At 54.6% G+C, this 16678-nt stretch overlaps 5 protein-coding genes across 5 annotated transcripts; 2 read left to right on the top strand and 3 right to left on the bottom strand.

Moving 5' to 3' along the window:
* Window positions 1-240: 240 nt before the first annotated feature.
* KRP23_5839 (uncharacterized protein) lies at window positions 241-1416 on the bottom strand (the record flags this gene model as incomplete). Its single annotated transcript, XM_067890954.1, has 1 exon — window positions 241-1416. One exon carries the CDS (start codon window positions 1414-1416, stop codon window positions 241-243), a length of 1176 nt encoding a protein of 391 aa, XP_067745357.1.
* A 775-nt stretch (window positions 1417-2191) lies between these two features.
* KRP23_5838 (Leucine-rich repeat-containing protein 45) lies at window positions 2192-4431 on the bottom strand (the record flags this gene model as incomplete). Its single annotated transcript, XM_067890953.1, has 4 exons — window positions 2192-2443; window positions 2513-3167; window positions 3231-3583; window positions 3664-4431. The coding sequence occupies 4 exons, from the start codon at window positions 4429-4431 to the stop codon at window positions 2192-2194; spliced, it is 2028 nt and encodes a 675-aa protein (XP_067745356.1).
* An 837-nt stretch (window positions 4432-5268) lies between these two features.
* On the top strand, window positions 5269-6339 carry KRP23_5837 (putative serine/threonine-protein kinase HAL5-like; the record flags this gene model as incomplete). Its single annotated transcript, XM_067890952.1, has 1 exon — window positions 5269-6339. The coding sequence occupies one exon, from the start codon at window positions 5269-5271 to the stop codon at window positions 6337-6339; it is 1071 nt and encodes a 356-aa protein (XP_067745355.1).
* A 227-nt stretch (window positions 6340-6566) lies between these two features.
* KRP23_5836 (Adenylate kinase 9) lies at window positions 6567-12900 on the top strand (the record flags this gene model as incomplete). The annotated part of the gene is made up of 4 exons (XM_067890951.1): window positions 6567-7938; window positions 8005-8678; window positions 8758-10726; window positions 11732-12900. The coding sequence occupies 4 exons, from the start codon at window positions 6567-6569 to the stop codon at window positions 12898-12900; spliced, it is 5184 nt and encodes a 1727-aa protein (XP_067745354.1).
* Window positions 12901-12996: 96 nt separating this feature from the next.
* Window positions 12997-16599, bottom strand: KRP23_5835 (Copper-transporting ATPase HMA5; the record flags this gene model as incomplete). Its single annotated transcript, XM_067890950.1, has 1 exon — window positions 12997-16599. One exon carries the CDS (start codon window positions 16597-16599, stop codon window positions 12997-12999), a length of 3603 nt encoding a protein of 1200 aa, XP_067745353.1.
* Between the last annotated feature and the right edge of the window lie 79 nt (window positions 16600-16678).

Here is a 16678-nt window from a genome sequence, read left to right as displayed (position 1 = left end):
CCACGTTTAGTGTCCAATCAACAAAAGTTCAAGTAGATGACCATCACTCTGGTTGTGCTGCTGACAGCACGCTACGGGCCCGGTTGCCTAGCACCGTGGAAATCGTTGGAGTGTACAAATCTACTGATTGGTTTATGGTATAAATTAGCGCGGTGCTCGACACGAAGATATGCATGTCGACATGGCGAAGGGGGTACGCAGTGGAGGGACGAGCACCAGCAAAAGGTTTACCGGTACACGCTAGGCACGGCGCCTAGACGTCAAGTATCTTCGAGACGTGGTTGCCTTTGTATTGGCCCCGTGCAACTGGTTGTCCTCCTTGTAGTCGAACAGACGCGAGCGCACCTGATCCAGACGACCCTGCCACTCAGGCGTGCGCGGTCTCCGCGTCATGTTGCCAACGTGCTTGGTCTTGTCAGCGGCCAGGTTGCGGTTGCGCTCCTCAAGCTGACGACGGCGTTCGAGGTTCCTGGCTTTTGTGGCCGCAAAGCGCGGCGAGCTGTCGTAGTCCATGTACCGAGGAACAGACGTCGAGATCGAGCGGCTTTTCGGAGACGTAACCACGGGTGGCGCACCCCGCGCCGATTCCGAGAAATGGCGCGTCGACTTGACGGGCGGCGCAATGGTTGCTGAGAGCGAGGAGCGACGAGACCTCGCGGGCGTTGGTGCTACTGGAGGCGGGTTCTTAGCGGCATAGAGGGAAGAGCGTCGCGACTTTGGGGCCGAAGAGACTTTGTCCTTGGTAGTGGTGGACGGCGATTTGCCCGTGAGCGAAGCACGTCGATATGAGTTAGGCGGGACAAGCTTCGAGGTCTTTGTCGATTGCAGGTTCTCAGGGAGCGACGAGCCTCTCGAGCGGTAGACGGTGGGCTTGACATTCTTGGAGGCTTCAGCACTGGTCTCGCCTGACGCCTGCAGTAGATCAGGCAGGAAGATGTCGAGCGAGCTAAGAAGCGAGTCCAGGGAGCCCGTGGATGCAGTGGAGTAGGACGACGGGCTGGGAGGGACAGCCGAGTAGCAAGTGGATTTGATCGTAGTCGTTGAGTCGGCATCGCTTTCGTCTTCGTAAGAGTTAAAAGTCATGGGGTCATACTCATTGTCGGACTCCAGCGTGTTGACTGTGAGGCTCCTGTAGACCGCAGGCTTTGTCGGGGTCTCTGGCACAGCAACTGGGGTCTCCCCCTCAGCAGGTTCCGTGACGTCCTCTGTCTTCTGCAATTGTGCAGGCTCCGACTGAGTGCGGGTGCGTTGTGTGTTCATGCGCACGATGATTTCCTTCACCGGCGAATTTGGCTGCAACGGCAGATCCATGCGTTTAGATCCGCCAACGGACCAGGAGCGCGGAGTTGCAGCATTGGCCTGCGCCATGAGCTCGAACCGGGCGATGAGAGTCTGCACACTCGAGGTGCTGTCCATTTTAATTGCCTTTGTCTCGGTGGACGACTAAGATAGCGGCGAGAAGCGTTTCCGCGATGGGAATCTCGTTCGTGTGAGCTCTGCGGGTCCGAAGCGGAACTGGCAGCGGTCGACACTAGCTGGCAGCGTTTTCGTGCTCGGCTTTCGGGGCGGGGCTGGCTCTTCCAGTCCTCTTTCTGGCGCTCGCTGAGCTCGTAACTCGTCGCACCCCAGTTGCCCGGCCAGTTCCGAACTGACCTGGCACAAAACGCTTGGTGCGGATGGCTTCAACCACGGGGCCCGCGCCGTTTCGACTTTCCGCCAATCGTGGAGCTTATAGCGCATTAATGGCCAGTAGTGAGCCGCGATATTTAGGCGGGATAAAGATCGCAGGTGATGTGTCCAGCGACATATGCTGCGACAAAAATTCGATTTCCGGCCCATGCCGCTGCTAGCAACTCTGACATTTGATACTGTCGTATTTAGCAAACCATATAGACAAGCTATACAACAACGATTCCAAACATGATAACCTACTCTTCTGACATACTATGCTTTCCCGGAGGCCTAGTTTAAAACGGCCAATCAAATGAGGCGCGTCACATGCTCGCCTGGATCTGCTTCAACTTGAGACCAAGTGTCAATTCACTGTCAATGAGGCCATGTATCACAGTTACCTGAGGCGAAACGCTAGAGCCGCTGGCGTCGATGGCCATGGGCGCAGCTGCATTGGCGCTCGAGGACTCGTGCGGGTCGATTGCTCCGGTGCCGCCGCGCCCCTTTGCCGGCAAACAGGCTAGGCGTCGGACCTCAGCGCGTCGGAAGACCGTTTCTTGCGGCGTTCTCGCTCCTTTGCGATTTGCTCCTGCACGAAACGGCCAAAGGATTCGGCCAGGTCGTCGATGCGCTTCTCGTGCTCGTGGTTCTGCGCCGACAGCTCGCGCTCCAGCCGCAGCACGTGGCCTTCGAGCACCGCGATCGCCCCCGCCTTCTCCTTCAAGATGGTGGCGCTCTCCACCGCCGCGATCTTTGCGCTGGCATTCAGAGCCTGCAAAAAGACACAGCAACGCATCAGTATGCTGGGCAGGAGGCTCTGACAGACAGCAAGCGAACGTACATGGATCCGTTCGTCGAAGGTTGCGTGCATCTGCACGAGTCTGGCGTCCTGCTCTTCTAGCCTCCGGACCTGCTGCTGCAACTTCTCCTCGCACCGAGATCTCTCGCTCGTCACTGCGGCTAACTGCGCCTGCTTCTCCTGCAACGCCCTGGATTGCGTCTCCGTCGCGGCCTCGAACTCGCTCTGCTTTTCATCTCGGGCTTGCTGCAGCGAGACGTTGTCTTGTCGGAGCTGGATGATGGTCTCGAGGTGTTTTTCCACTTCTCGCTCGAGGTGCTGCCGCGCCTTCTTCACCTCGGCGACTTGGGCCTCCACCGATCCAACAGAGCGTTGGATGCGCTCCTGCAGCTCCGCCTCCCATTGCTGCTTCAGCTCTCCGACTGTCTTTTCGTGGCCAATTTGCGACTGCAAAAGCTTGGCCTGCAGAGCCTCACATTTCTCTTTGAGTTCGTGCACACTGCGTTCACTTGCTTCTAGCTGAGTGGAGGTGTAACTAAGCTGCGTCTGCACAGAGCCAACGATCATGTCGTGCTGCCGCTGTGCTGCGCTCATACTGCCTTCGTGACCCGACACGAGCTTGGCTTCTTTGCGGCCATACTCTTGTTGGGCATCTTGGAGCTGCTTCTGCAGCTTACCGATTTCTTCTGCTTGCGTTCTGCACAGCATTTTAGTAACTTAGCACGACCATTTCCATTACTAAAAGCAATGAGTCGCCTACCTTAGTGTGAGTGTTGAGCGATGTACTTCGTTGTCGAGAGCATACTTGACCTCTTCCAGCTGCGAGATCTGCTTGTCTTTCTGTTCCGTCTCCTTGCTTCGCAACGTCTCCATGTGCCCCATTTTCTCGCGCACAACGCCATTTTCGCGCTCGAGAGCAGTGCGTGCGGCCCGGTACTCTTCGAACTCTAGCTTTCTTCGGTTCTCGAGTTCATCGAGCTGCATTCGCAGTTCATGGACGTCGCGCTTTGCATCGATCTCACGCTGTTGATACCGATCCCGTTCTTCTTTGGTCATTTCAGCGTCTTTGCGGACCTGCTGCAGCTGCGCCTCGAGCTCTTCCGTCGTCTCCACCTGAATGGCAACAAAGCTCATCATTAGCCCTCGCCATCTAATAGTAACAAATACTTCGTAGTATGTGCACCATATCTTACCATTTTCTGCAGTTCTCGCTTGCCTAGATTCCTCTCTAGCTCGAGCTCTTCTTTCTCCGCCAGAACTTGTAGTAGCAGTTGGTCATCCCGAGCAGCTTTATGGATCGAATTGTTGGATTCGACATCTTCATCGGGTTGGCACGACGCATCTACGGCCAAAGGTGGCTGTCTTCCCGAGAGCGCTCGATTCCTTGTCAACAACTCCTCAATTTCGTCCACGTGCTTTAAGCTGCTATTGTTCCCCATGAGCTCCAGTGTCACGAGCGAGTGGTTGCTCTGCAATGCCTCACGAAATGAGAGCACGCCTGGGTTTCCGACCTCATTCCAACGCAAGTCCAGTTGACGTAGTGAGCGGTTAACTCTCAAAGCTTTTGCCAGCGCCTTGGCACCCTCGGGCCCAATGTTGTTGTTGCGCAAGTCGAGCGTTAGCAACCGTTTATCGACCTCCAGCGCACCGGCGAGAGCTTCCACCCCCTGATCCAGCAAGCCAACATTATTCCACTCCAGACTGATGGCCACCACATTGTGCGACGAACGAAGCAGCGCCGCAAGCGCTCGGGCAGCCCCAGCTTCGAAGCAATTCCCTCTCAGATCCAATCGAGTCGGAACGCTCGCAAGCCGAGCCTTCTCGACAATCTCCGTGAACTTGTCGTCTCCCAAGTACGAGTTGCTGTAGTCGAGCACTGCGTCAACGGGCTGTTTGAGGTGCACAAGGGCTACAGCCTCCGAATCCTCGACGAGACACTCGCGCTTCGCTGGGATCGTCATGCTTGTGACAAGAGTCGTTTCGTTCAAAGCACCCGCGATCTTTTAGATCCGGAGCCTGTTCAACCTGTACATGAAGCTGCTCGTTACTGAGGACACGCTTGTCTCTGTAGTGCGTATGGCCGACACTGCTCTAGTCAGAAGCTGGAGTCAGCGTGGTAAAAACTTCACCATGCAGCCGGTTGCTGCAAAACGACTGATCAAACAACGGACGGCTTAACATATTGCACAGCTCGAACATGTACTGATATCCCCACGTGGTTGGCAGCTAAATATGTGTGGAGCTTACCCAGACGCTTCCAACTCAGTCGATTTGGGTTGCAGTCGATTGGTCCTGGTCATCAAAATGTAGCAACGCCAGAAGTTAAGTCCCTCTAGTACTAGCCGAGCGTTGTCGATGCCTGAAAACTACTAGGACAGGCGAAAGCCCTTCAAACATGGGCGCCACGAATGAATTTGAAGTTGCAACGGGCACTTGGTTTGCAACACGCACGCCACTTATACTACACGTGGATGAAAGCACACTGGCATTCACATCGAGACTCGCTGGTGAAGATCATGGGATGTCTCGCCACCTGGGGCTCTGGCGTGCGCTTACAGCACACTGCTGTTTCGACTGTCAACAGCATTTGCCAGGGCAACTGTACAGGTGGGGCTTGGAGGATCTCCCAGATGTACATGTCATTGCCAGCCGAATAATACTGCTTGGTTGTCGGGTATTGCTCTGCCGTTCGTTACTACACGATGCAAGAATCCACCTGATAATTATAGGAGTCCAAAGCTGGCAGCCTCACTCTCGAAAACGCCGCGTAAGTGGTGAAGTCTACTTTCTAGTTCATAATGGCCCCCGTCACCAATGCTCCTCTGACGCTGCATTCGCGGATCCAAGAAAGTTTTGATGGTCTCCAGTGTGTGGACCTGGTGGAGTGTGCTGCCTCCGGGCGCCTATTTGTCGACAAGCACACCCTCCTGACCTCCTCCACCAGTGAAGGTCGTAATGCTAGTGCTGCTGCATTGAACGAATTGGACCTCCACCTTTCGGTTCGAGACGCCGAGAACGTGGTCAAGCTGGAACGGCATTTGCTGCAAGGAGAAAGACTCCACCTACTGCATGAACACTGCGCCCGCGGCGACCTGCTTGAAATCATGCAGCAAGAACTTCGCCTTCAAACGGCGGGCGTGCCACCTCACAGCTCTTCGATGATGACCTGCTCTGACGCTGGGAGACGCCGTGTTTTCACTGCCGTGCTTCGAGGTGTGCAGGCTCTCCACTGCGCTGGAATCGCTCACTTGGACTTGTCACCGGAAAACGTCTTCGTCACAGACTCAAGCGTCGCGAAAGTCGGGGATCTGGGGCACGCCCAGCGATTCAAGCACGAGCGACCAAGCGTACAGGTCGTACAAGCTGCCAAGGAAGCGTACGCTGCACCGGAGCTGCTAGCTCGCAAAGACGTGGAAGATGCACGTCAAGCTGATGCCTGGGCTCTAGGCGTCATCCTGTGGACAATGTGCACCAAGCGTGCTTTCGTGCGTCGCGCGTGTACTGACAGCGACCAGTTATTCTGCCGCATGACTGAACGAGGCACTGCGTTTGCTCTCCAGGAGACTGGGCTGCTCTCCCAGATGCCGGCCGCGATGGTTGACCTGTTGGCTGGTCTCCTCGATGTGAACCCCAAATCAAGACTTACGGTGAGCGCAGCTCTGCAGCATCCGTGGGTGAAGCAGGAATCTGCAACAAGTAAGCAGCAGTCTCGACGCAAGTCCATCGGCAATATGTTCAAGAAGAAGGGCGAGGAGCTGATGAAGAAGCACCAGCGCCCAACCGAGAAAAAGTCGCGAGGTCGCACCGCAAGTACTGAGATCGCACTCGAGTCTACGCGTGTGGCCTTGACGTCCCGAAATCTAGCTTAGAAGCCGACTAGCATCCACTCGTGTCTAGCACTAGAACACGCTTATAAGCGCTCTTTACGAGCGCAGAGCCCAACTATAAACGGGATAACATGAAACGAACGACTGCCGTCGACGTTGCCCCTCTAAGCCGTCGCGTCCGCTTGATCAACTCCAGTCGCAGAGGAGCCCTCGAAGCTGTGCTATCTTTCGACGCAGCTTGGTAGCGTCGAGACGGGTGCAGAGCTTCGATGCGTCGACACTTCCTCTTCGCCGAGGATGAAAAGGAACGTAGTGTTGGGGACGGCAAGGCCAACCTGCTACGACTATGGCACAATCGACGAAATGCGATGCTGGAAGGTGACGAGTCCGCCGACGGGGGTGAAGCGAACAACGCGTTAGTTGGTCGTGAATTGACACTGCTTTGGGATTTAGCCAAGCCCCTGAATTCACGTACTTTGCAGCGTGACGGATACGTTGAGTTTTTCGCTCGAGCAGGAAAGGCACTGGTACTTCCGTTGTCAACCGATGCGATTGCGATCCTCGCGGCTCGACGCGACTGGGAGTACGATTTAGAAGGTGTCGGCAGCGTCAATGAGTCTACCAAAGCAGCTTCAAGTCTGGACGCTGAGGTCATGTCAGCCGTGCAATTCCGCGAGGCAGTCATGCAGCTCGCGGAGATTATCTTACCGGTTGAGAGTGCACCCAGCGTTTTCGCGGCCTTCTTTCGGGATCTACGCAATTCTGTAGCGGAACTCGCTGCCTCTCCTTCAGGCAGAGAACCGGAGCAAGATGAGACCAATTCCACTGAGCCGGTTGACCGCTTCACGCTTCGACTATTGAATCGCATCCCGAAAATTGCGAATGACGCGTTCCTGCAAAAGCTACCGCCTTCGAGCGAGGCCTTACGAAGTATCCGAGGGCTTCAATCTCCTGATCAGCGTGAGATGTCACTCAAGCAGCTTCTTCTGTGCTACAACCCACGAAAGTTTTCACTCACCCGTGCGTTTTCCAAAAAGAAGGGCAGTGACACCAAAGTAGCAGAGGAAGCCAAGGCAGATACCGTTGATACTCCTCAGCCCGATGTCGAAGACGAAATGGCAGTGGCAAAACGTTTGCATCTGGAGCTCATGGGCTCTATTGGTTCGGGGGCAACCCCCGTCCGAGGAAGAAAACTCCACCGTGAAACTGCAGCACATCGGAATCCCGAGGATGCTCTTATTGCAGCTCTGACCGAGTTTCCTGCACTAAGAATTGCAGTGGTGGGGCCACCTGGGTGTGGCAAGACTCGACTTGCCCGTGTGCTAGCTCAACGACTTGGACTAAGGTATTTGTCACTTGGTGGGGTTATTCAGCGCGCGGTTGACCACAAGCTCCGCATACGTCGACGTCGACCTGCCGTCATTATCCCTGTAGAGGGAGAGGACTCAGCTGTGGAGACACCTCTGGAGATGGAGACGGTGGAGGCAGACGAGGAAATCGATACTGACAACGCTGGTGAGGACGAATCTATAGACCGGGTTTTTCGAGATGAAGATCTCGATGCTCTTTGTGCTGGAGGTGTGGTTACTCGGAGCAAGGCACTGGATCTGTTTCGACTGGAAGCCACTCGTTCTTTACTCGGTACGTTCTGCAGCTTTATCGATGATGAAATCAAAGCGAAACTCACTATTTATTCCCTTCTTGTAGCTGGCGTCGGTGTGATTATGGACGATGTTTACCCGTGCGAACTTTCAATTTCAGATAACCCAGGGCACAGCATAGCAGTAGACTACTTGATAGCCCTCACAGCACTTCCCACCGAGATAGAGCACCAATTGCAAGGCTCACAACTAGCACCAGCAGCGGGCCGTCTGTACTCAGTACGAGAACTTGCCACGTTGAAAGCAACACACGCTGAGGGGTTGGTTGCTGAAGGCTTTGCCGATTGTCTACAACCACCGAAGAAACCGGAGGTTGATGCCGAAGAAGTGCAGGAGCCCAATGGTAGTACTGCAAACGGTGATGCCGGAGCTAGTAGCGAAGACCAAGAAGTCGACGAATCTCCTTCTCCAGAGGAAAATGATGAGGAAGGAGACGGTGGACAAGTTCTATCAGAAGAACCTGTACTACCACCGGAACCAACTCCTGCCGAACGCAACGAGATCGAACCTCCCGGAGAACGCACGTTGCCGTTTGGTTCAATAGCGATGGCAAAATTCACCAAGGGATACCACGAATACGTGACGCGAATGCAGCGAGAACTTTTAACACGTCGAGTTGCTGACTCAACGGAAAAGCGATCGGATTGTCATTTGGTGGTGGCTCTGTCAACTCAGTCTCTCAACGTGATTCGAGACCACTGCATCCAGACGATCACGGGTGTAAGTAGAGATGCCAATAGTTGTGCGCTTGTTTTTGGTTTCTTGACATTCGGCGTGCTTGTATTTTGGTGCTGTACAGACGCCTCTAGGCCTCTCGCGCTTTAGTACGTCGCGTGAAGCTTGTCAAGTATCTCTGCCGGAGAATTTAAATGGTTCCAGCCGCGCTGAAAAAGTGAGGTGGCTACTCTACGGAGATTGGGCCGCGCTTCTTGAAGCCGAAGCAAGCTCCACCACCGAGTCGTTCGCAAGACTACCAAGACGTGATGCAAAACGCCGATTGCTCTCGAAGTGGCGAGAGTTTTGTCCTGTAGTCTCGACTTCTGTTGGTGCTCTGACATTAGGCGATCCTGAGTTTGCAGCATGCTACTCCGGTCGGGTCTACCTGCTGGCTTCACAAGAAGCACGGCGTGCCTTCTGCGCATATCCATTGCAATTCTTGCTTCGAGAAATTCCAATTCCGTCCAAGTGTCGGAACTTCTGGCTCGTAACCACAGGTACAGGGGATGCCTTCACGCCCTCATACCTAGAGGAGCTCGAGGCTGGGCTCCATGTGCAGACCGTGAGTACTTCAAAGCTCCTCAAGACTTCACCCAGCATAGCGATGGAAATGCGTCTCATGAGCGGACAAATTGTATCCCCCGTGGAAGCTGCAGCGATAGCCTCCGATGCTGCCAAAACGTTGCTGGCGAAACAAAACGCGTCTTCTGGGTGGATGCTCATGGACTTACCGCTTACGCGTGATGTCGCTGCCGCACTGCTCGAACACGGATGTGTCCCCGATGCAATATTGCTGCTGGACAGAGAGGTCGCCGCTGTTCAAGAAGATGGCGAAGGAAGTAGTGCCGCCAACATGAGTGCTTTATCTGCACTGCGACGTCAACAGTTCCAGACTGAAAAGGCTGGCGCTGAGGACGTTTCACAAGGAATTGGAGGTGTTACTCGGGTGATAACGTGTCCATTGTTCCGTCAGCCGAGTGACACATTGGCAGCCATCGAGCGAGAGCTTAATCCAATCGCACCACGTTTGGACAGGATCGAAGACGGACATGCTCCAGAGCTAGTTGATGAGTACGACCCAACTGTCATATTTGCCTCACCACTACCGGAAAATGACGAAGTTAACGAAGGAAAATCAACATCAACTTCAGAGGAAGGAGATGAAGTCGATGTCACCGACCCTGAAGCGGAAGCTCAAGCCAAAGCAGCAAGAAGTAGAGCTCTGCAGCTTCAGGGAGAGTGTGGACATTTTTGCCCCGTGACTTGGCACACCCGTGGTTTGTTGATACCTGGACTGCCAACCAACGTTTGCTTGTTCCGCCAGAAGTTCTATGCCTTCGCTGGAGAACAGGAGCGACTTGCTTTCGAGCGAAATCCAGCAACCTTCATCCCAAACGGGCCTCGGTCAACCACTAATTTTGTACCATGCGTATTGGTGCTTGGTGTTCGAGGATCCGGACGCGGCCGGGTCACTGCGGCACTTGCTAAGTCTCAATCGGATTCCCTCGTGGAATATCTCAATCTGGACTTGACCGTTGTTGCAAATAGAGCAGAACGAAGACGATTGCTAGAGGAGCTCAAGCCGGAAGAAGCACGCATGACTTCAGAGGAAATGTTTGTCGAATCCCTTCAGCTCGAGCTTAAACGTCAAGAACCAACACCCAAGAAAGCTGTAGCGCGGATTATCGCTGGACTGGGGTCAGAACCGTCACGCATCCCAACCACAGCGATGCTGGAGATGTGTTTCAAGCATGGACTCGTTCCAGCACTTGTGGTTCCGCTGACAGTGTCAGAGGATGACGTTGTGAACACCTTGTTAGATCGATGGGCTGCCAGCTTACCGACACCTCGCCGAAAGCTAGCTCTCATGCGAAAGAAAGAGGCTGGCGCTGAAGGTGAGGACGATACTGTCCCCGAAGACGAAGCTGAGGAAGAAGAACCACCGATCGACCTGGAAGAAGCACGGGAAGAAGAGAGTACTCGACTGCACGAACAATTTACGGAGGACCAGAAGGCTCTGGATGAGGCTATCGCTGGACTCCGAGCGCGAGGTGTCAGGACCTGCAACCCGATAGACGCTTCCGGCGCTTCAAGACAGATAATCAAAAACGTAAGACGCCTCCTGAACGACTTTATGGCAGGACGGGAGACTCTTCTCGAGCACTGCGAAGTGATCGACAATGCAGCGGGAGGCACAATGCAGCGGCTACTAGCATCAGGAGAACTTCTTGTTGGCAAACATGGAGCTTCCTGTCCCGTGACAGGACGTACTGATTCCTTATCGGTTGCCTCTGTGAAAGCTGTAGTGCATCGAAACCAGCTTTACTTTCCACGGTCACGCGAGGCACGTCGTGCTTTCGTGGCTTGTCCGTCACGCTACTTGGATAAGCCTAGTCTTCCACCAATGCATCAATTGACATGTTGTGTGGCAGGAGCTCCATTTTCAGGCAAGACGCGTGTCTCCCAGGAACTTGCAAACGCACTTGGACTGGTCTACGTATCTCCTCAAAACGCAATCGAATGGGTGATGCAGTGTCAGGGTGGATCGGCACTGCGGCATCGGCTGCAGGAGATCACAAACTTGCAGCATGACCCGCTTAATGATGCAAGTGTCACGCATGAGGTTATATGTGCTCGTCTTCGCTCTTCAGAGTGCCAGACACGTGGTTGGGTTCTTGACGGGTATCTATTGCAGCGCCATGAGCTGCAACGCAGTCTTCCACATCCGGATTCGACAGAGGCTTCATCACAATGTATTCAACCGGACATGCTCTTCGTTTTAGAGTGCAGCTTCCAGAGTGTTTGGAAGAATCACCAGACTCACGTTGACAGGAACGAGCTTCGAGTGGCATTTACACAATGGCATCAACACCGTCTAGAGCTGCTAGGCGTTTGGACGCGAAGCTATGGTTGTTTCCACGTTCGGCAACTCGACAGCTCCAGCAACTCGCTCTGGAACGTAGCTGCACAAGCACAAATATTTCTCGAAGAGCAACAGCAGTTGGCATCACACCACACGAGGGCGATGGCATCCGGTCGAGCTGCCCGCTCATTAGGTGTGGTGCGCACGGATGAAGAACTTCAGGGGCGCCAACACAATATTTTTCAGACGTTCTGCCCTGTTGAGCTGCAGGCAGGGAAGTTTTACAACTCTCGCCAATCAAGCCGTGACCTATGCGTCGACTTCCGAGGCTGCAGTTTCTGGCTTGGAAGCGAGCAAAACCTTGAGCAGTTCGTTGACAACCCTGAAGGCTTCGTTGGGTATTTACCTGAACAAACTCCACTTGAACGGGGAGAAGAGTCGTGGCCAACGCAAGAAGACGCAGAAAGCGAGGCACAAACTCTTGTCGCAAAGGCACCAGTGAACGCTTCGCTGGTGAGTCTGCTCACCGTGCCGGACTGTGACTTCCCTGAGATGAAAGGCTATTGCCCCGTCACATTCGCGTTGGGCTCGGGCGACAAAGATTGGGCTTCACTCCGTCACGGCAGTGTTTTCTTCCGCGCATCGTACCGCTCAAAAGTTTACTTCTTCGTCTCGGAGGAAGCACGGCGTAAATTCTGCGCTGAGCCCTCTCGATACGCGTCACAAAGTCTGCCGGTCAAGTTACCACCCCAGGTGGCACTAGCCAAAAGCTACCCAGGTCAATTGGAGCAGAAACTTGGTGCTGCACTCAACGAAGTACTGCTAGCGCTGGGTTGTGAACGTCCTAAGTTCCCGCAGATGCCGATGCGTGCTTCAGCATGCGTATATCTCGCCCTCTCACTCAAAGCCCTGCAACGCAAGTACCAACTGAAAGTAAAGCCTGACCCACGCTCAGCTCGAGACGAAGACGAACCGGACGAAGAGCAGAAACAACGACAGGAACGGAGAGAAGAGCAGGCCGAGCGGGATGCGACCGCGCGCCGTGACGCCTTCGTGCGTGACTGCCGACTTGGGGAACAACTAAAAGTTGCTTCCACTCCGACACACACATCTTGTGGCTCTGGTGCAAAGGTTGCACGCAGCATGCGTGCTGCACACGACTCACTGGCAGGCAATGAAACGGAGAGCTACATCTCACCAGCACCTGCCAACGAAGAAGTTGATCAGCTTCGCCACCGTTTCGATGCTATTGTCTCCGGGAGCAGCAGTGCCGATAAAACGCTATCAACAGACCCTCGCTCAGCACGAACACATGCCAGAGCTGCATTCCTCGAGTACATCAAACCTTCTACAGCAATTTAGCAAGATCAGAAAGATGACGAACTACACTTCAGCGTATGCATCAAACAAACCTGTTGAATTTGAACAAGTACATGCATATCTACCTTGTCCTTCGTCTCAGCGCAGCAGAGGTGTCGACTCGGTCACGTCAATTGCCACATGATCCTGTTGCAGGCCCCAGTTACCACCGAAAGGTGGCTTCCAAAGGTTAAGCAGAAGTGAGAATAGGATCACGGGCACAGACGAAAGCAGCTCCGACAGACCAGCGAGGGCCGGGGGGATCCAAATTCCAAGGGGCCCATACAGCGCACCGCAGGCCACAGGCATCATGAGCAGATTGTACATGAACCCCCAAGCGAAATTGTGCTTAATGCGTCTGTTGGTTGCGCACGAAAGCGCTCGGGCATTCAGTAAATCGCGCAGATCGTCCTTGACGAGCACGACGTCGGCAGCATCGAGGGCAACATCCGTTCCGGCCCCAAGCGCCACACCGACATCAGCTGTGGCTAAAGCTGGTGCGTCGTTCACACCGTCGCCCACGAAAGCTACGCGCAGGCCAAGACTCTGGAGCAAGCGAACCTTGTCCACCTTTTGATGAGGCAGGGTTTCAGCTAGCACAGAGCCTTCGGGCACGCCTAGCGCCGTCGCCACGCTCATCGCTGTTCCACGCTGGTCGCCTGTTACAATCCATGGCTGAATGCCCTCGCGCTTTAGCTGCTCGATAACACGTTTGGCTTCCGGGCGTGGAGTATCTCGCAGTGCGATAGCAGATAGCAACTTGCCATTAACAGCCAAGAAAACTACAATGCACCCTTGTGATTGGAAACGATGATTCGCCTCGATGAACTCGGCATGGACCTGCAGAGAGCCTGAGCCACCGTAACTCTGCTGCTTCAGCCACGTGAGTGAACCGAGGTGTACCTCAGCACCATTCACAGTGCAGTGCACACCACATCCCGGGATGGCCTCAAACGCTTGTGCTTCGTCGATCTGAGATGCTTGAAGCCGAGTCTGAGCATGGGCAACAAGTGCTTTCCCGATGGAGTGCTCACTGCCGCTCTCTGCTGCAGCCACAAAGCGCCAGAGCTGGTTTCCATCAAAATCATCGTGTGGAGTATAGAATACACCAGCAACCCCAAGGCGTGCTGTAGTGAGTGTCCCCGTCTTATCAAAGACGACCGCATCAACCTCTTCCAGCGCTTCAAGTGCGCGACCACCCTTAAAGAGTACACCGACCTGCGAGCCTTTTGTTGTTGCCACCATCACTGCAGTTGGGACTGCGAGACTGATGGCACAAGGGCAACTAATGACTAGCACCGTGATCGCGAAGCGCAGCGCAAACGGAAAAGGAGACCAGCCTTGCGTATCCACGTGTCCATGCTTAGCGAGCGAATACCAAAGCATGAACATACATCCGGCCAGAATGATGATGAACGTGGTGAAGTATGCAGCCACAGCGTCCGCGATACTTTGGCGCACACCACGCGAAGCCTGAGCCTCCCCTACAAGACGCACCATTCGCGCCAGCATAGATTCGTGAATGGTATGCGTCACACGCATGGTCAGGACACCTTGCAAGTTTATGGATCCACCAATTACAGTCGCGCCGGGTTCCTTGGGCACCTTGCGAGCTTCACCCGTTACCATCGACTCATCCACAGAACTGGCACCTCCCACAACCACACCGTCCGTAGGAACTCGCGTACCGGGAAGCACTTTCAGCAAGTCGCCATGCTCCACAAGCACCACTTCAATGTACAACTCCTTCTGGTCTTCGCCCTCAAGCAGAATTGCAGTTTTTGCCTGCATGCGCAGCAACGCATCAACACTGTTTGAAGCACGCGCCTTCACCAGCGTCTCGATGTATCGACCAACAAGAATGAGAGTAATCAGGAGCACCGTGACTTGAAAAAAAGTCTCCGTCTTCACTGGTGTTTGCTCTTGTGGAGGCAATGAGGGCTCTTGCACCAAAGGATCCACCTCTACAACATTAGATGCTTGATACTTTGCGATCGCTTCTGTCGCAACTGTAAAAACAGAAAACGCGTAGGCAGTGCAGGCGCTCAGCGAGATGAGGACGTCCATAGTAACGCGTCCGCCGTAGCGCAGCGCAAGGAAAGCACTTTCGTGAATAGGGAATGCCACAAGGAACAACGCTGGGGTCGCGCACGCCAACTCCACAGCGTCTCTGATGCTCAAAAGATTCGCGGTGCCCCAGACTGCTGCATCTGCTAGATTAGTGTCGGAGGAAAAGAACGCTGGTAGCACAAACTCGACGAAGATCACCGGCAATGACAGCAGACAGCTCCAGAACAACAGACGCGTAAAGCGCATCACTTCTTCCTCTCCTGCGCGGACCGATGGCGCCCGCGGGCTTGAGGCTTGAACGGTGAATCCAAGCTCGTGCGAGAGGTGCCGCACTATTTTACGAGCACCCGTGATATCCGGGTTGTACTCAACCAGCAACGCCTTACTTGATGGTCCCGACGAAGCTGGTGGCTCACTAACATCTTCAGCCGAAGCGACACCAGCGACCTCAAGAACCAGTGTTTTGGCTCGTGGCACGATTTCAGACTGCCCAAGGTGTAACACGATTCCCACGACGTCGTCACCAGAGAGCACACTCGGTTCAAATCCCAAGGTGGCTACGGTCTCTTCGATAGCCTTCGCCGTCACTAGCTGCGGATCAAATTGAAAGACGCCCCGACTCGTAAGCAGGCTCACATTCACGTCCACAACACCACGCTGTCCGGCCATGAACTTCTCGATACGCGTGCAACAGCCGCTGCATGTCATGCCACTGATGTTGAGGCGGAGGCTCTCCAAGGACTCGGTCGTGTTACTCTTCCTACCCGAGATTGACCGGGTCTTCTCGAGAGTAGCCCCACGATCGTTGCGGAACTGCACCAAGCGTTTCAAGAAGCTGGGAGATCGCTCCGGAAGTGACAGGCCCTTCGCATTCGACGAGCAGCAACCATCGGATCGTGTCTTAGACGCATCGGATGAGCAGCAACCAGACGTCTTCGGCTCTTTCGTAGAAGCACAAGAGCCGTTGGCTTTGCCCTCCGTCTCGCCATTTGCAACCTTCGACGAACAGCAACCAGAGTCACTTGGGGTCTTTGACGGCTTCGACGAGCAGCAGCCAGACGCCTTTGTCTTCTCCGTAGTAGTACAACAATCATCAGACTCGGTCGCAATCTCGGCAGTCTTGTTCGACGAGCAGCAACTGGAATCGTCAGTGGCCTTCTCCTTGTTTGACGAACGACAGCTCGACTTCTTCGGCTCTTTCGAAGCGCAGCAATCGTCGCGTTCAGTCAATACTTGCGGTGCCTTGGACGAACAGCAACCAGCACCACTGGACTCGCCAGCAGCGTCCGACGGGAAGCATCCAGCCTTTTTCTCCACCCCCGAAGAGTCAGCCTCTGCAATCTTCGACGAGCAGCAGCTCGGAGGTTTCATTGTCTGCGCGTCCACAGCCACCTCGCCTTCTCCCCCACAGCAACCGTCAGCACAACCCGTTCTGCTCTCCGTCTCCTTTTTCTTGCTGCAGCACGAAGTCTCGCACGTCTTGTCTGGCGACTCCTGGGTTGTGTCGCTGGCCTCCTCACCGCTGGAGGAACAGGACGCTGACGTCTCTCCGCCGTCGCTCTTGTCGCAGCAGCCTTCAGTGTCCACGGGGCCCGCTACCGCGAGCGCTCGACAGCCGTTGCGTTTGCCCATTGGTACTACTTGTCCAGCGTGCAGCGCGTTGAAGTCTGCGAGTTTGGAATCGACTTTTCAAACATAACGCAAAAGTTAA

This window comes from Phytophthora ramorum, assembly GCF_020800215.1.
Source record: "Phytophthora ramorum isolate Pr-102 chromosome Unknown Phyram_PR-102_s0005, whole genome shotgun sequence".
NCBI classification, from domain to species: Eukaryota; Oomycota; class Peronosporomycetes; order Peronosporales; family Peronosporaceae; genus Phytophthora; species Phytophthora ramorum.
Note: the sequence above shows the minus strand (reverse complement) of the source record. Positions and strands in the feature narration are given on the sequence as shown.